Genomic DNA, 14,772 nt, shown 5'->3' with positions numbered 1-14,772 from the left:
GAACAATGATTAAATTGTATTAAAGTTATAAAACTTATGGGGGCGACTGTGATGAATTGAGTAGCAGCCAGAGGTTTACAGCTTGAGTTTCTGCCTGTAAGCAGGAATCAGATGGACCATGACGTGGTCAGAGAGTCCCAGTGCAGCACGAGGGACGGCGTGATAGGCCCCGCTGATTGTGTGTAACAGTGGTCCAGAATGTTCTCCTCTCTGGTTGAGCATTTAATAAACTGTCTGTATTTAGGGAGTTCATGGCTGAGGTTTCCTTTGTTAAAGTCACCAAGGACAATAACTAAACAGTCCGGGTTGGTCCGCTCCACACACACTATCTGTTCAGCGAGTGTCCGCTGTGCCTCCTGCACGTTGCCCTGCGGCGGCATGTAAACACCGACCAGAATGAATGAAGCGAACTCACGGGGAGGTAAAAGGGTTTACAGTTTATAATGAAAGATTCCAGATCAGGAGAACAGTGCTGTAGAATCACTGTCACATCGTTGCACCAGCAGGGATCGGCTCAAGTAAAAGGCGTCAGGAGTCTGTCTATGTCAGCAACCCACCCGACCCGTCTTGAAACACGGACCAAGGAGTCTAATGCACGTCGGGGAGGTGGAGTGTGAGTGTGTGCGATAGGACCCGAAAGATGGTGAACTATGTCTGGGCAGGGCGAAGCCAGAGGAAACTCTGCTGGAGGCCCGTAGCGGTCCTGACGTGCAAATCGGACGTCCGATCTGCAGGGTCTGAACTGAAAAACAACGATCTGAAATTTGAAACTGAAAATATAAAATCTGAAACTGAAAAATATAAGACCTCAAATATCAAAATATATATGAAAGTGAAAAATGAAAAAGAAAATTGTATTCAAAAAAATTCCAGAACTGAATCAAAATTATATTCAACCCAATAAAATGTTTCATTCACTTATTTTTATTTTGAATACATTGCTGTATTTTTCAATGTTCAAGACCACAACTTGAACTTCCAGGTTCATTTTTTTTTTTTTAAATGAATAAACCTTTTGACCTGGATTTAGATCCATAGAAGCCAGCCAGCTGCGCGGAGTCCGGTATGGATCCACAGAGCCAGGTCTCAGTGAAGCACAAAACGGAGGATGAAGAAAAGTCTCTGGCCCAATTCCAATGTCCCCCCTAAACCCTCAAACCCTGAACCCTCAAGGACTTACTGACGTCACCTGGTAAGTGGGTGAGTGTGAGAGACTGTGAGGGCTTGAAATGGTGTAAATAAGAATGGGACAGCACTTTGCTGCAACATATCACATTACCATGAAAACTACAAAAAATATGATGTATAATTGTGTGTATTTATTTTATACTTTGTACTCCCTGATTTGAAAGTCTTCCAGGCTCTTTCCTCACAAGATGAGATGATTTTATATAATCTATTTACTCGTTTTTATCAAAACAGCTTCAATGACAAAATCAAATATTTGATGAATAAATAAATAAATATCTTCTGATTTCATGTTTATTTTTTGTTCCATCTTTAACCCTTAATGTTTCTGAGTAAATGTATTATGACAGGCTGAACACACGTGAGCCGTCTACCTTTTGTTTACGTCTCCATGCGTCCACTGGTTACCCCGTGTTTAACGTCACATTGCAATGATTTGTGGGTAATTCCCTTAGGCTAAATCAGCATACAATGCTGACTTACGGAAAGGGTTCAGTCCGCTGGAGTCGTTCCCTTAATGTTTATGAGCTCATCTCTGGTGAAAGAGCTCCGGGTATCACAGCAGAAAACAGTATTTACAACAAAAACAACACAAAACAATGAGCACCAACACGCCGAGGCAGCTGTTCGCTGCGCCATCATGAGGCTGTTCATAATGTTAATATATTATTAATAATGTTAATTATATTAATGTATTATTCATGTTAATAATGTGAATGTATTATTAATAATTATAATATTTAATAGTACAACAGTCACATTTTAATACTTTAAATATATTGTACTGTAACACAGTACTTTTACTTAGAAGTCTGTATTTTTTAATTGTACCTTTATAATAATATCTGATCGTGTTTAATGATCTTTGTCTCAGTGAAACATTATAAACATAAAAACATGTTTGTTGTGATTATTAAACGGACTGTGACGTTATCAGAGCGGAACAGGACGTGACATCACATCTGGTAGCGTCACAACAGAGTGAGGTTCCTGTGAGGAAGCTAACCCACTAGCAGCGCAGATAAACAACAACAAGGTTTTTCCTCTTCTTCTGTGAAACCAGCTCATCTTCAGCCGAAGAAGAGACGCGACGCTCCGCCGCAGAGATGCCGGAAAGTGAGTTCGAGCTCCAGAAGTCTGCTAGCTAGCGCTCTGTTAGCACGCTAACACGTTAGGCTGCGTTATCACCATGCTAGCCGATGTTTAGCTAAAGAGATGCGGTTAAGTTTATTAATAAGGACACAACAGAGTAAAGCTAAACTAAACACAAATAAACTAATACGTGTCTTTATGTATTAAGTAGTGTAGACGCTGAGTCAGCTTCTGCACGAGGCTCGGTTAGCTTGGCGTAGCTCTACCGTCCTCTCTTAGCATCACAACAAACAGACAAATTAAAGCTGCATGCTCTTCTGTGTGTAGTACTACTAGATGTTTTATTTCTCTACTACTACATGTTTTATTGTACTACATGTTTTATTGTACTACTACTACATGTACTACTAGAGGTACATATAGTACTTTTTACTGTACTACATCTTAGAGTAGTGCTGGGCGGTATACCGGTCGGAGCTAGTTGTCTTAAGTGTATTGCGAGGGACCTCTAATCATGGTTATAACTTCATAACAACAATTAATAACCCACAACTAACGCTCTTTAACAGGGCAAAACACCACGACACAACAGTTTGTGACACATAAACAATTTGTAACACTAATAATTGTAGATTTATAAAATTACACCGCCAAACTGCATGCTGGGTACAGCTCGCTAACTAGCTAGTCTGCTAACAGCTAGAAGAAGCTCCGTCGCTACATTAAAGAACAGAAAAGAGCGATGCAGGAGGACCAGAGAGAGACCGGAGATGCACCAATACAATTTGTGCCCAAGAGAGGAGCTGCGTCTGCTGTTTGGAGGTTTTTTGGTTTTAAAAAATCTGACGTAGATCAAAAGACGATATATTGTAAAGTTTGTCGAGCCGATGTTATTGCCTCTGGTGGCAACACTAGCAATTTTCTCCATCACCTCAGCCGAAAACATGTGTTGGAATACGAAGAGTGTATGCAATTACGGTCCTCGGATGCTTTTTTGAATATTTTGGTCAGATACATATGCAACGCTGATTACAGTAATATTTGTGGTATTTGTTATAAATGTACGTTGGTACATAGAGTGATAAGAAGCTGTACATAGAGGGACTTAGGACCCAGGGGAATGTAGGTGAAGGAAACAGGAAGTGACGGAAGACACGCCACACAAACGGCTGTCCACCGCTCGCTGGCCGGTTGGCCGGCCGGTTCTTGTGTTAGTTTTCGGCGTTAATTAATTAATGCGTTAACGTGAAGAAAAAAAATACTGTGAAACCGCCAGAATCTTACAAAATACCGTGATATGCATTTTTGGCCACCCAGCACTAACTCAGAGGTACATTTTGTACTTTTTAATACTACTATGTAAATACTACTGTTCTCTGTGTACAGCTGAGAGCTACTCCAACCCTTTGGCCCCTGAGGGCCACGAGCTGGACGACCACAGAGCAGCTGCTCAGTGAGTATCAGTACACAGTTTGTGTGTTTCTGTAGTAGTATCATGGAAACATGGCCGACACGTTGTAGTCATTCTCTCATTAACTCTCCAGGTCCAAACTGACCAATGACGACTTCAGGAAGCTGCTGATGACGCCGAGGGCAACGCCCTCCTCGGCCCCGCCCTCTAAGTCCAGACACCATGAGTGAGTGATGATGATGATGATGAAGATGATGATGATGATTAAGGAAGTAACTGGATCATTATTTTATCTCCCAGAATGCCGAGGGATTACAACGAGGATGAGGATCCTGCAGCGAGGAGGAGGAAGAAGAAAAGGTGATTATTGATGAGATAATAAGTCTTATTGATGAGATAATAAGTCTTATTGATTAGATAAGCATCCTGAGCTTTGTTTAATCCGATCATGTTTCCATTGTCATTATTTCTTCATTGCAGCTACTATGCTAAGCTACGTCAGCAGGAGATGGAGCGAGAGAGAGAGCTGGCTGAGAAGTACAGAGACCGAGCGAGAGAGAGACGAGACGGAGTCAACAAAGACTACGAGGAGACCGAGCTGATTAGCACCACCGCTAACTACAGAGCTGTAGGACCCACCGCTGAGGCGTGAGTAATGCTAATGCTAACAGAGCTAACAGCACAGCTAACTACAGAGTTGTAGGACCCACCCGATGTGACGTGCATATATTTGTAATTAATACTTGTATATTTTTTGTGTTCGTTTCAGAGACAAGTCAGCAGCAGAGAAACGGCGTCAGCTGATCCAGGAGTCTAAGTTCTTGGGAGGTGACATGGAGCACACTCACTTGGTGAAAGGTCTAGACTTCGCTCTGCTGCAGAAGGTGAGTGTTCACACTTTATCCAACATGGTTAGCTCTAATGCTGCATGTAGCTACAGGGTTAGCATTAATGCTGCATGTAGCTCCAGATAAACATTTTGAAGTAGCTTATTTTGTAGAGCTATGCATTTGTAGCAGTTTGTTACCTAGATGCAAACAAGCAGCTGCTATAAAAGGGTTATACAAGGGCTAATACTCTGTGTGTGTGTGTGTGTGTGTTTTTTTTTTTTTTTTAACAGGTCAGAGCTGAAATCACCAGTAAAGAGAGAGAAGAAGAAGACATGATGGAGAAAGTCCAGAAAGAGGCCAAGTATGAAACCAGATATTAAAACATTCTATTTGAGTCAATACTAAATCAACTTCACAGTAAAGTTAGTTTTCTACGAAAGAACCGATGAATGTTACCTGTCTGTCTGACATTTGACCTGTCTGTCTGACCTTTCAGGAAAGACGTGGAGCCGGAGGAGAAGATCGAGTTCAAGACTCGTCTCGGTGAGTCTGGTTTCATTCTGAAGTTATTGTGATGATGATGATCGTTTTTGTTTTAAAATGAAGACAACGTTAATATCTCCAGACTAAAGTTGTAATATTTAGGAAGAAGAAGTTCTGCTGATGTTTTCCTCAACATATATGAACTATCTCAGGGAGGAACATCTACCGGGTGGTGTTCAGGACGGGTCAGGTGGAGAGGAACGAGCTCTTCCTGCCCGGCAGGATGGCGTACGTGGTCGACCTGGACGACGAGTTCACCGACACCGACATCCCGACAACTCTGATCCGCAGCAAAGCCGACTGTCCGAGCATGGAGGTACCGACGCTCATTCAAATTAATTCTACATGTAGCTACAGGGCTAGCATTAATGCTACTTGTAGCTACATGGTCAAATTAATAGTACATGTAGCTACATGGTCAAATTAATACTACATGTAGCTATATGGTCACATTAATACTACATGTAGCTATATGGTCACATTAATACTACATGTAGCTATATGGTCACATTAATACTACATGCAGCTATATGGTCACATTAATGCTACATGTAGCTACATGGTCAAATTAATGCTACATGTAGCTACATGGTCAAATTAATACTACATGTAGCTACATGGTCACATTAATGCTGCATGTAGCTACAGGGTTAGCATCAATGCTGCATGTAGCTACATGGTCAAATTAATACTACATGTAGCTACATGGTCAAATTAATGCTGCATGTAGCTACATGGTCAAATTAATGCTGCATTGTAGCTACAGGGTTAGCATTAATGCTACATTTTATCGGTGATCAATATAATGACATATCTCCGTGTGTCTCCCAGGCTCAGACGACTCTCACCACCAACGACATCGTGATCTCGAAGCTGACTCAGATCCTGTCGTACCTCAGACAGGGAACACGACACAAGAAGATCAAGAAGAAGGACAAAGGTAACAAGAGGAGAGGAGACACAGAACACACAGGGATGAGGAGAGGAAACAGATATTTTGTGCACTTTACTGTTCAGGCAGATTGTAGTTTCTCAAAGAGGATTGTTGTTTTCTCATGAATTAACAGTAGAAAGGTTATTGACTGTGTTTGTGTTTTAGGTAAACTGGATGATAAGAGGGCTCCTGAGGCTGATATAAGGTCAGTTTACAGCAACACATGTGGCTCTTCTTCTGAGTTTCAGAGGAACACTCCATGACGTTGTGACTCTTCTTCTGTGTTTCTGAGGAACACTCCATTACACTGTGTCTCTGTTTGTGTTTCAGTATCTTTGAGGACATCGGGGACTACATCCCGTCCTCCACCTCGTCCTCCAAACCTCCCAAAGACAAAGACAGACACCGAGAGAGAGACAGGGAGAGAGAGAGGGAGAGAGAAAGAGAGAGGGAGAGAGAAAGAGAGAGGGAGAGAGAAAGAGAGAGGGAGGAAGACAGCAAGAACAGGAGACACAGTTACTTTGAGAAACCACGAGGAGACGAACACCAGGTCAGAAGATTATTTAATATCATTTATATTTTCATAATTATTAATGTTCAAACTAACCGTCTGTCTGTGTCTTTAGGTCCTGGAGGTGGATGAAGGTAAATCACTTAATTTATTTATTTATTTTTAAAACCACATCAGATGTTATTAAATCACAATCCCCACCACCAAATCTCACAACATACAGACGCATAATGAATAAACTAATAGCTCTACATATTTCCTGATATTTTAACCTTATTCTGTTCTGAACAAGGACGCATCTGCACGTTGTCATGTTATCTTCTGTTTTAAAGCCTGAACATATAGTACTACCTGACATTACATCAATACAACATGTCTATTACATTACAGTCATTTACAATTCAGGATTCTATCACATTTCTACACCGTAGGCACAGCTACGGGAGCAATTTTGGGGTTAAGTGTCTTGCTCAAGGACACATCGACATGCGACGAGCAGAGCCAGAGCCGGGGATCGAACTACCGATCCTCGGATTGAAGGACAGCCCTGCTCTCCACTTAGCCACAGTTGCCCAACCTCTCTATAAAACATACATATAAACATTATAATTACATAACATTATAACTGTATAACACATTTACATAACATCTATATACCATATCTATTATAATTGTATAACATAACACATTTATATAACATCTATAAACATGTTTTATAAATATCTATAAACATAATTATATAACATTACTGTACAATACATTTCTATAACATATCTATAGATATTATATTTTGGAACATAAGCACATTTATATAGCAGATATAACCATGAAATTTATAAAACATATCTATAAACATATTTATATGATACATCTATAAACATATCTATATAACATGCATGTATTTAACTATAATTATATAACATATCCATTATAATTAACATATTATACAAGATAATCTATTTAACATTAATATGTAACATCGATGAACATTTTATATGTATAATGTATTTATATAACAAATCTATACACACACTGACATCACATTATATCTTTATTACATTAAATTTCTATAACTTTTATAGGTATTTTATAACAATACTATAAATGTATCAATATAACTTGTACATGTAACATTTATGTAACAATAATACATTTAACTTGTAAATGTGAAATATTTATAAAACATTTATATAAAGATATTTATATACACAAACATTTAGACTATATATCATGAAATTAACATATATATATATATATATATATATATAAATATATATATATAAATAATGAAGACTCATTCACTAGTTTTCTTCATAAAACATTCAGCTTGTTTTCCACCATCATCATGTGACACGTGACCAGACTGAAGACTTTAACATAAAACAAATTAACGAACGAGATGCTCATTAACTCATTAATGTCTGTTTGTGTCCGACAGGTCCTGGATCAGTCAGAGATCAGATCAAGATCATCAATGAGAAGTTTGCAGGAGCAGCAGGCAGCCAATGGCCGGGCCAGGAACCATATCCTTCTGTGACAGCTGATATATATGTATTTATTATGTATGAATGTCTCTGTAGGGACGGACTAACCTTTTAAAGTGTAGCTTCAGGTCTGAGTCTGACTCCTCCCAGTGCATTGTTAAATATATATATATATCAAGAGGCTGAGATGAAGCCAAGCCCACTTCTGTGTGATGCACGCCTCGACGTCGCGTCCAGAGATCTGATTGGAGGATGTTAACTTTCTTTAATTAATGACAGGTGTGTAACAGCACACCGTACAGGAGTACTGTGTGTAGTACTGCTGCAGTGTTGGAGTATTGGTCCTTAACCAGTTTGAACTGGTTCTCAGAGGAGAGACGGTAAAGAACAACTGGGAGATTTCTTTGGAGGATCCAACTCGTATGCAGAGTGTTACCCTGCTACGTAAATTACACGCACACTAGTACACACACATACTGTATGTACATAGAAATACTCAGTCATACATGTATAAGTACTTTAAACCTGTCTGTGTGTGTACAGGATGGACGACCTGGCTGTGGACAGTGATGAGGAGGTGGACTACAGTAAGATGGACCAGGTACCTTTTTAAACATTTAAAAACCCCACCTAGTACGAGAGTATTAGTACTGCCTGTAGTACTGGCTGTCAAACGATGGTCCCCATGTCAATGTAAACACTGCTCGTGGGTGTCTCTGATGGTTCGATGGTCCCCATGTTACTGTTAAACCTGCTTGTGTGTGTGTGTGTGTCTCTGATGGTTCGATGATCCCCATGTTGATGTTAAACCTGCTCGTGTGTGTGTCTCTGGTGTTTCGATGGTCCCCATGTTGATGTTAAACCTGCTCGTGTGTGTGTCTCTGGTGTTTCGATGGTCCCCATGTTGATGTTAAACCTGCTCGTGTGTGTGTCTCTGGTGTTTCGATGGTCCCCATGTTGATGTTAAACCTGCTCGTGTGTGTGTCTCTGGTGTTTCGATGGTCCCCATGTCGGTGTTAAACCTGCTCGTGTGTGTCTCTGATGGTTCGATGGTCCCCATGTTGATGTTAAACCTGCTCGTGTGTGTGTGTCTCTAATGGTTCGATGGTCCCCATGTCGGTGTTAAACCTGCTCTTGTGTGTGTTTCAGGGCAATAAGAAGGGTCCTCTGGGTCGGTGGGACTTTGACACTCAGGAGGAATATTCAGATTATATGAACAACAAGGAGGCGCTGCCAAAGTACGTCTTAGTTCCTGCTGTGTGATGATGGATAGATGATGATGATGATGATGATGATAAAGGTTGACGATGAAGATTGTCCCTGCAGGGCTGCCTTCCAGTACGGCATCAAGATGTCTGAGGGCAGAAAGACTCGGCGCTTCAAGGAGACCAATGAGAAAGCAGAACTGGACCGACAGTGGAAGAAGATCAGTGCTGTGAGTTCATCTATTGATCATCATGACATCATTGATTACTGTACGAGGTGTAAACATTTTATTTTAGGAATGTGGACCCCAGGTTGCTTTGGTAACAATAAGTAAACAAACAAACTGTGTTTTCAGATCATAGAGAAGAGGAAGAAGATGGAAGCTGATGGGTGAGTGTTTCCTGTTTATTCATGTAAACGGTCTGTAAACAGACTGTAAACGTAAGCGGTCGATAAACGTAAACGTCCTGTAGACGGTCCTGTAAACAGTATGTAAATGGTCTGTAAACGTAAAATGTCGATAAACGTAAACGGTCTGTAAACTGTGAGTTTACGGTCAGTTAACGGTGTTTAAATGTATTTGTGTTTCAGGGTTGACGTGAAGAGGCCTAAATACTGAAGACTTCCTCATTGTCCTACAGGATCAATAGTGATCAGTTATTGATCTGTGATGTGATTATTAGTTTTAGTTAAAAACTTTAAATGATCACCTTCTGTGGTTTTAGCTTCATTAAAACTTTACAAAGTTTGTCTGTTGGTAACCTGATATCTGATGTTATTGATTATCTGATGTTATTGAATCATTAAACATCAATGAAACCGATCTTACTTTGTTTTGATGTTTGTCGTCTCTTCTGGTATTTAATGTGTATGTATATATACAGTGTATATTATATATATATATATATATCTATATATATATATATATATCTCTATATATATATATCTCTATATATATATATATATATATATCTCTATATATATATATATATATATATCTATATCTATCTATATCTCTATATATATCTCTATATATATATATATATATATATATATCTCTATATCTCTATATATATATATATATATATATTTATATATATATATATATCTGGCAGGAGCGCAATATAATTATTAATGTCAGTAAGATTATTAACAGTTATTAATAATAATGGGGCACCACCCTGAGAACGGACCAATAACCAAACTATAAACTAAGTCTCATAATTAGTATTCACTCACAATGTTAATAGTCAAAGTACTATTACCATAAAACACAATAACACGTAACAGAACAGTAACTTAAACAAAACAAAACAAGGTAATAAACACACTGTGACCTAACTCTGCCCAGACACAAGCATCTTACTGTGAGATGACTGCGGAGCGGTGGATGTGGTTCTTCAAGTTTCTTGGTTAAATTCTGGATTCCTTGTAAGTTAAGCAAATTTTTCTTCCTTACAACTGGCAAATGTCGACTTGATTGGAAAGAGAATTAGTGCTTCTCTTCCTCTGAAGAAGGTGCTTCTGCCTTCTGCAGGTTTAAGTTGGCGGAGTTAAGAGGCCGCTTTTTCTCCAGGATCCAAAACCGTCCAGTGAAGTTAAGACTATCTTTGTTGATGGCACAGAGCTGGAGGTGACGTGAGTTTTATAGTTTCAGGGACGATAGGGCTGATCTATCTATCTATCTATCTATCTGTATATCTGTATATGTGTATGTGTATATGTATGTATATGTATATGTACAGTTGTGTGAAAAAGTGTTTGCCCCCTTCCTGATTTCTTCTTTTTTTAAGATAACACAAGTAAACACAAAATGCAGTTTTTAAATGAAGGTTTTTATTATTAAGGGGGAAAAAAAATCCAAACCTACATGGCCCTGTGTGAAAAAGTGATTGCCCCCCCCTGTTAAAACATAAATTAACTGGTTTATCACATCTTTGGAAAGCTGAGTTCAATTTCTCTAGCCACACCCAGGCCTGATTACTGCCACTCCTGTTCTCAATCAAGAAATCAATTAAATAGGACCTGCCTGACAAAGTGAGGTAGACCAAAAGATCCTCAAAAGCTAGACATCATGCTGCGATCCAAAGATATTCAGGAACAAATGAGAAACAAAGTAATTGAGATCTATCAGTCTGGAAAAGGTTACAAAGCCATTTCTAAAGCTTTGGGACTCCAGCGAACCACAATGAGAGCCATTATCCACAAATGGCGAAAACATGGAACAGTGGTGAACCTTCCCAGGAGTGGCCGGCCGACCAAAATTACCCCAAGAGCGCAGCGACGACTCATCCAAGAGGTCACAAAAGACCCCAGAACAACATCCAAAGAACTGCAGGCCTCACTTGCCTCAATTAAGGTCAGTGTTCATGACCCACCATAAGAAAGAGACTAGGCAAAAATGGCCTGCATGGCAGAGTTCCAAGACGAAAACCACTGCTGAGCAAAAAGAACATAAAGGCTCGTCTCAGTTTTGCCAGAAAACATCTTGATGATCCCCAAGACTTTTGGGAAAATACTCTGTGGACTGACGAGACAAAAGTTGAACTTTTTGGAAGGTGTATGTCCCATTACATCTGGCGTAAAAGTAACACGGCATTTCAGAAAAGGAACATCATACCGACAGTAAAATATGGTGGTGGTAGTGTGATGGTCTGGGGCTGTTTTGCTGCTTCAGGACCTGGAAGACTTGCTGTGGTAAATGGAACCATGAATTCTGCTGTCTACCAAAAAATCCTGATGGAGAATGTCCGGCCATCTGTTCGTGACCTCAAGCTGAAGCGCACTTGGGTTCTGCAGCAGGACAATGATCCAAAACACACCAGCAAGTCCACCTCTGAATGGCTTAAGAAAAACAAAATGAAGACTTTGGAGTGGCCTAGTCAAAGTCCCGACCTGAATCCGATTGAGATGCTGTGGCATGACCTTAAAAAGGCGGTTCATGCTCGAAAACCCTCCAATGTGGCTGAATTACAACAATTCTGCAAAGATGAGTGGGCCAAAATTCCTCTACAGCGCTGTAAAAGACTCATTGCCAGTTATCGCAAACGCTTGATTGCAGTTGTTGCTGCTAAGGGTGGCCCAACCAGTCATTAGGTTTAGGGGGCAATCACTTTTTCACACAGGGCCATGTAGGTTTGGATTTTTTTCCCCCTTAATAATAAAAACCTTCATTTAAAAACTGCATTTTGTGTTTACTTGTGTTATCTTTGTCTAATATTTAAATTTGTTTGATGATCTGAAACATTTAAGTGTGACAAACATGCAAAAAAATAAGAAATCAGGAAGGGGACAACAACTGTGTATATATATATATACGGTATTTGAGACCGGTCGTCTGGTGGAAACGGTTGATGGGTTCATGTTTTGATGTTTCCTAAAGTGGAACACGTCAGTTTGTTTATCAGATCAACATCAGCTGATTAATTAAGAGGCGTGTTGGTTCTAATTAAAGCTGCTCTGTGTTGTAACTTGTGTTTGTTCTAATTCGTTTTTGTTGATCTCGTTAAGACGCAGCTCCTCGTTAACGGATCAAACTGTGTTTGTTGTTGTTGATAGAAACACGTTTAACACTTTGACATCTGGACTCATTGATCCTCCAGATGAGTTAGTTATTCATTAGTTAATTATCTGGATGAATATGCAGATCTGCATGTTTCTGAAGATACTAACGAGATGTTAACGAGCGGCTAACAAGGCCTCAGAGCTCCACCCACAAGCAGCTAAACAGGAAGTGGATTTTTCAACATCAAAGACAGAAAGTTTGACTGTTTTTGTCTTTAAGTTGATGATTAAAACCTGAATGATTAATATTCAGCACAAAGAAAACAGAACTTCAAACTATTTAAAACGATAAAACATCGGCTTCTGTTTAACCCTTTAAACGACATTTCAATGAAAAGTCGCCCAAATATTAATAGTGATGTCACATATATATTCTATAGATGTATATGTATGTGTGTGTGTGTATATATATATATCTACATATACAAGTGTATATCTCACACAAACCTGTCTGAATTTCTTTTGTTCTCTGATGAACTCTCTGATTCCTCTGTTGGTCACATTCATCACAGTGACAGGAAGAGCCGACCAATCAGATCACACATGTGATGGAGGGAAAACTTGGCTAAAACACAGCGGGTTAATGTCACGACACAATTCACACCTCCATCTATCTCACACACACACACGGTTTGGACCAATCAGAAAACAGAACTGACTCTGTGAAGAAAAAAGAAAAACATTTTTAAAAAGTTTGAAGATGATGATGAAGAGGAGGAGACGTGTCAGTAGAGTAAATTAATGTTTTAAATATTTTAATGACCAACAGCAAAAGTAAACAAACCGATAAAGTTTGAATTATTGAAAGATGAAGTCACATGACTTCAGGCTGTGACCTCATCGGGACTTCAATCACTTTAAAGGTTTCACCTTTAATTCTAAAATGTTTAATGAACACGTTCAGTATTTACACTTAAAAACAAACAATAAACACTGTTTACTGTACACTAAAAACATCAACTAATCCGCTGCTGCCTCGTTAAGAACAGCTCGTTAAGCAGGATGCAGCCCGTCTGACCACACCCACCTGTGATTCTTTACCCGTTAAGCTCGTTAAGGTCAGGACTCGTTAAGCTCGTTAAGGGTCAGAACTTGTTAAGTTCTGTTTCTTAATACATTGAGAATCCCGATAAATGAACAGCAACAGTACTTCTACTACATTAAGTACTGCAGGTAGTACCAGTACTACGACTTGTAACTACAAACACAAGTTTTACAGCAGTAAAGGAAGATTAAATTAAAGTTCAGGTGTGGCTCCGCCCCCTGCAGGTGATAACTGTCCAGGCGGGGCTAACGGGATAACAATAATGATGATAGTTAAAGGAGAAGTGGCTGATGGGATTTTGAGTTTTCAGTTCCTCTTGTTTTTGAGGCGTCTTTTGTCTGGTTTTCTTTTTCAGGTCTCCTCCTCTTCATCAGCTCCTCTTCTTCATCAGCTCCTCCTCTTCCTCAGCTCCTCCTCTTCATCCTCTTCCTCATCATGTGGTCTGAGGTCTCAGAAGACAGGTGAAGGTTTGATGAACGCTCGGTTTTCTGCAGTAAAACAGGAAGTTCATTTCAGTTTTTATTTAAATTATTTACATCTTCAGGTAACAAGTCTTCAGACCTCGTTAAACAAAATCCACATGTTTGTTTCTAATGAGAACTTTTCAGAATAAAAGTCTGTCACGTGAAAATGAAGCTGAAGCTCGACAACACATCAACACTTTGATGAATGAATCTTATTATCTGTGTGTGTGTTTGTGTGTTAGTGTGACGACCCCTCCCATCCACTAGGGGTCTGTGTCCGGTTTGCTGCCCACTCTGTCTTTCAGGATGTTGATCGGCATCTAACGAGCCCACCTGAGCCTGCTGGAAATGGCCGGCTATAAAGATGCACCACCTGAACATGGCGAGGTGCCTCCCCTCCTCTCCTCATGGCAGCGGCTTCATTTGATTAATTCTTTGGTTGTTTGTTTGTTTTAGTTTAGTGGTTATTTGTTCGTTAAATAAATGTCTATTTATTACTT

The 14,772-nt window shown here is 39.6% G+C and overlaps 1 protein-coding gene and 1 long non-coding RNA gene across 2 annotated transcripts; both read left to right on the top strand.

Annotated features, from left to right (window-relative positions):
• The first annotated feature begins 2,145 nt into the window (after positions 1-2,145).
• On the top strand, positions 2,146-10,022 carry ik (IK cytokine). Its single transcript, XM_076083296.1, has 20 exons — positions 2,146-2,304; positions 3,667-3,733; positions 3,825-3,917; positions 3,992-4,051; positions 4,172-4,339; positions 4,461-4,575; positions 4,812-4,882; positions 5,018-5,064; positions 5,217-5,380; positions 5,896-6,004; positions 6,164-6,203; positions 6,329-6,548; positions 6,625-6,643; positions 7,948-8,032; positions 8,354-8,437; positions 8,537-8,594; positions 9,143-9,231; positions 9,320-9,428; positions 9,555-9,589; positions 9,791-10,022. Exons 1-20 carry the CDS (start codon positions 2,295-2,297, stop codon positions 9,816-9,818), a joined length of 1,671 nt encoding a protein of 556 aa, XP_075939411.1. The 5' UTR covers positions 2,146-2,294; the 3' UTR covers positions 9,819-10,022.
• Positions 10,023-10,536: 514 nt separating this feature from the next.
• LOC142941058 (uncharacterized) lies at positions 10,537-14,769 on the top strand. The gene is made up of 3 exons (XR_012951098.1): positions 10,537-10,630; positions 14,164-14,269; positions 14,515-14,769. It is a non-coding gene; the product is annotated as an uncharacterized LOC142941058 (long non-coding RNA).
• Positions 14,770-14,772: the final 3 nt, after the last annotated feature.

The sequence above is a fragment of the Anarhichas minor genome, unplaced genomic scaffold (genome assembly GCF_050575085.1).
Source record: "Anarhichas minor isolate MPS153535 unplaced genomic scaffold, ASM5057508v1 ptg000126l, whole genome shotgun sequence".
Lineage (NCBI taxonomy): Eukaryota > Metazoa > Chordata > Actinopteri > Perciformes > Anarhichadidae > Anarhichas > Anarhichas minor.
The sequence above is the reverse complement of the archived record's forward strand: the minus strand, read 5'-3'. Positions and strand labels throughout refer to the sequence as shown.

Coding starts and splice junctions, on each gene's coding strand:
- ik (XM_076083296.1), top strand. Junction 9,232..9,319: donor AACAAGGAGGCGCTGCCAAA/GTACGTCTTAGT, acceptor TTGTCCCTGCAG/GGCTGCCTTCCAGTACGGCA. Junction 9,590..9,790: donor AAGAAGATGGAAGCTGATGG/GTGAGTGTTTCC, acceptor TTTGTGTTTCAG/GGTTGACGTGAAGAGGCCTA.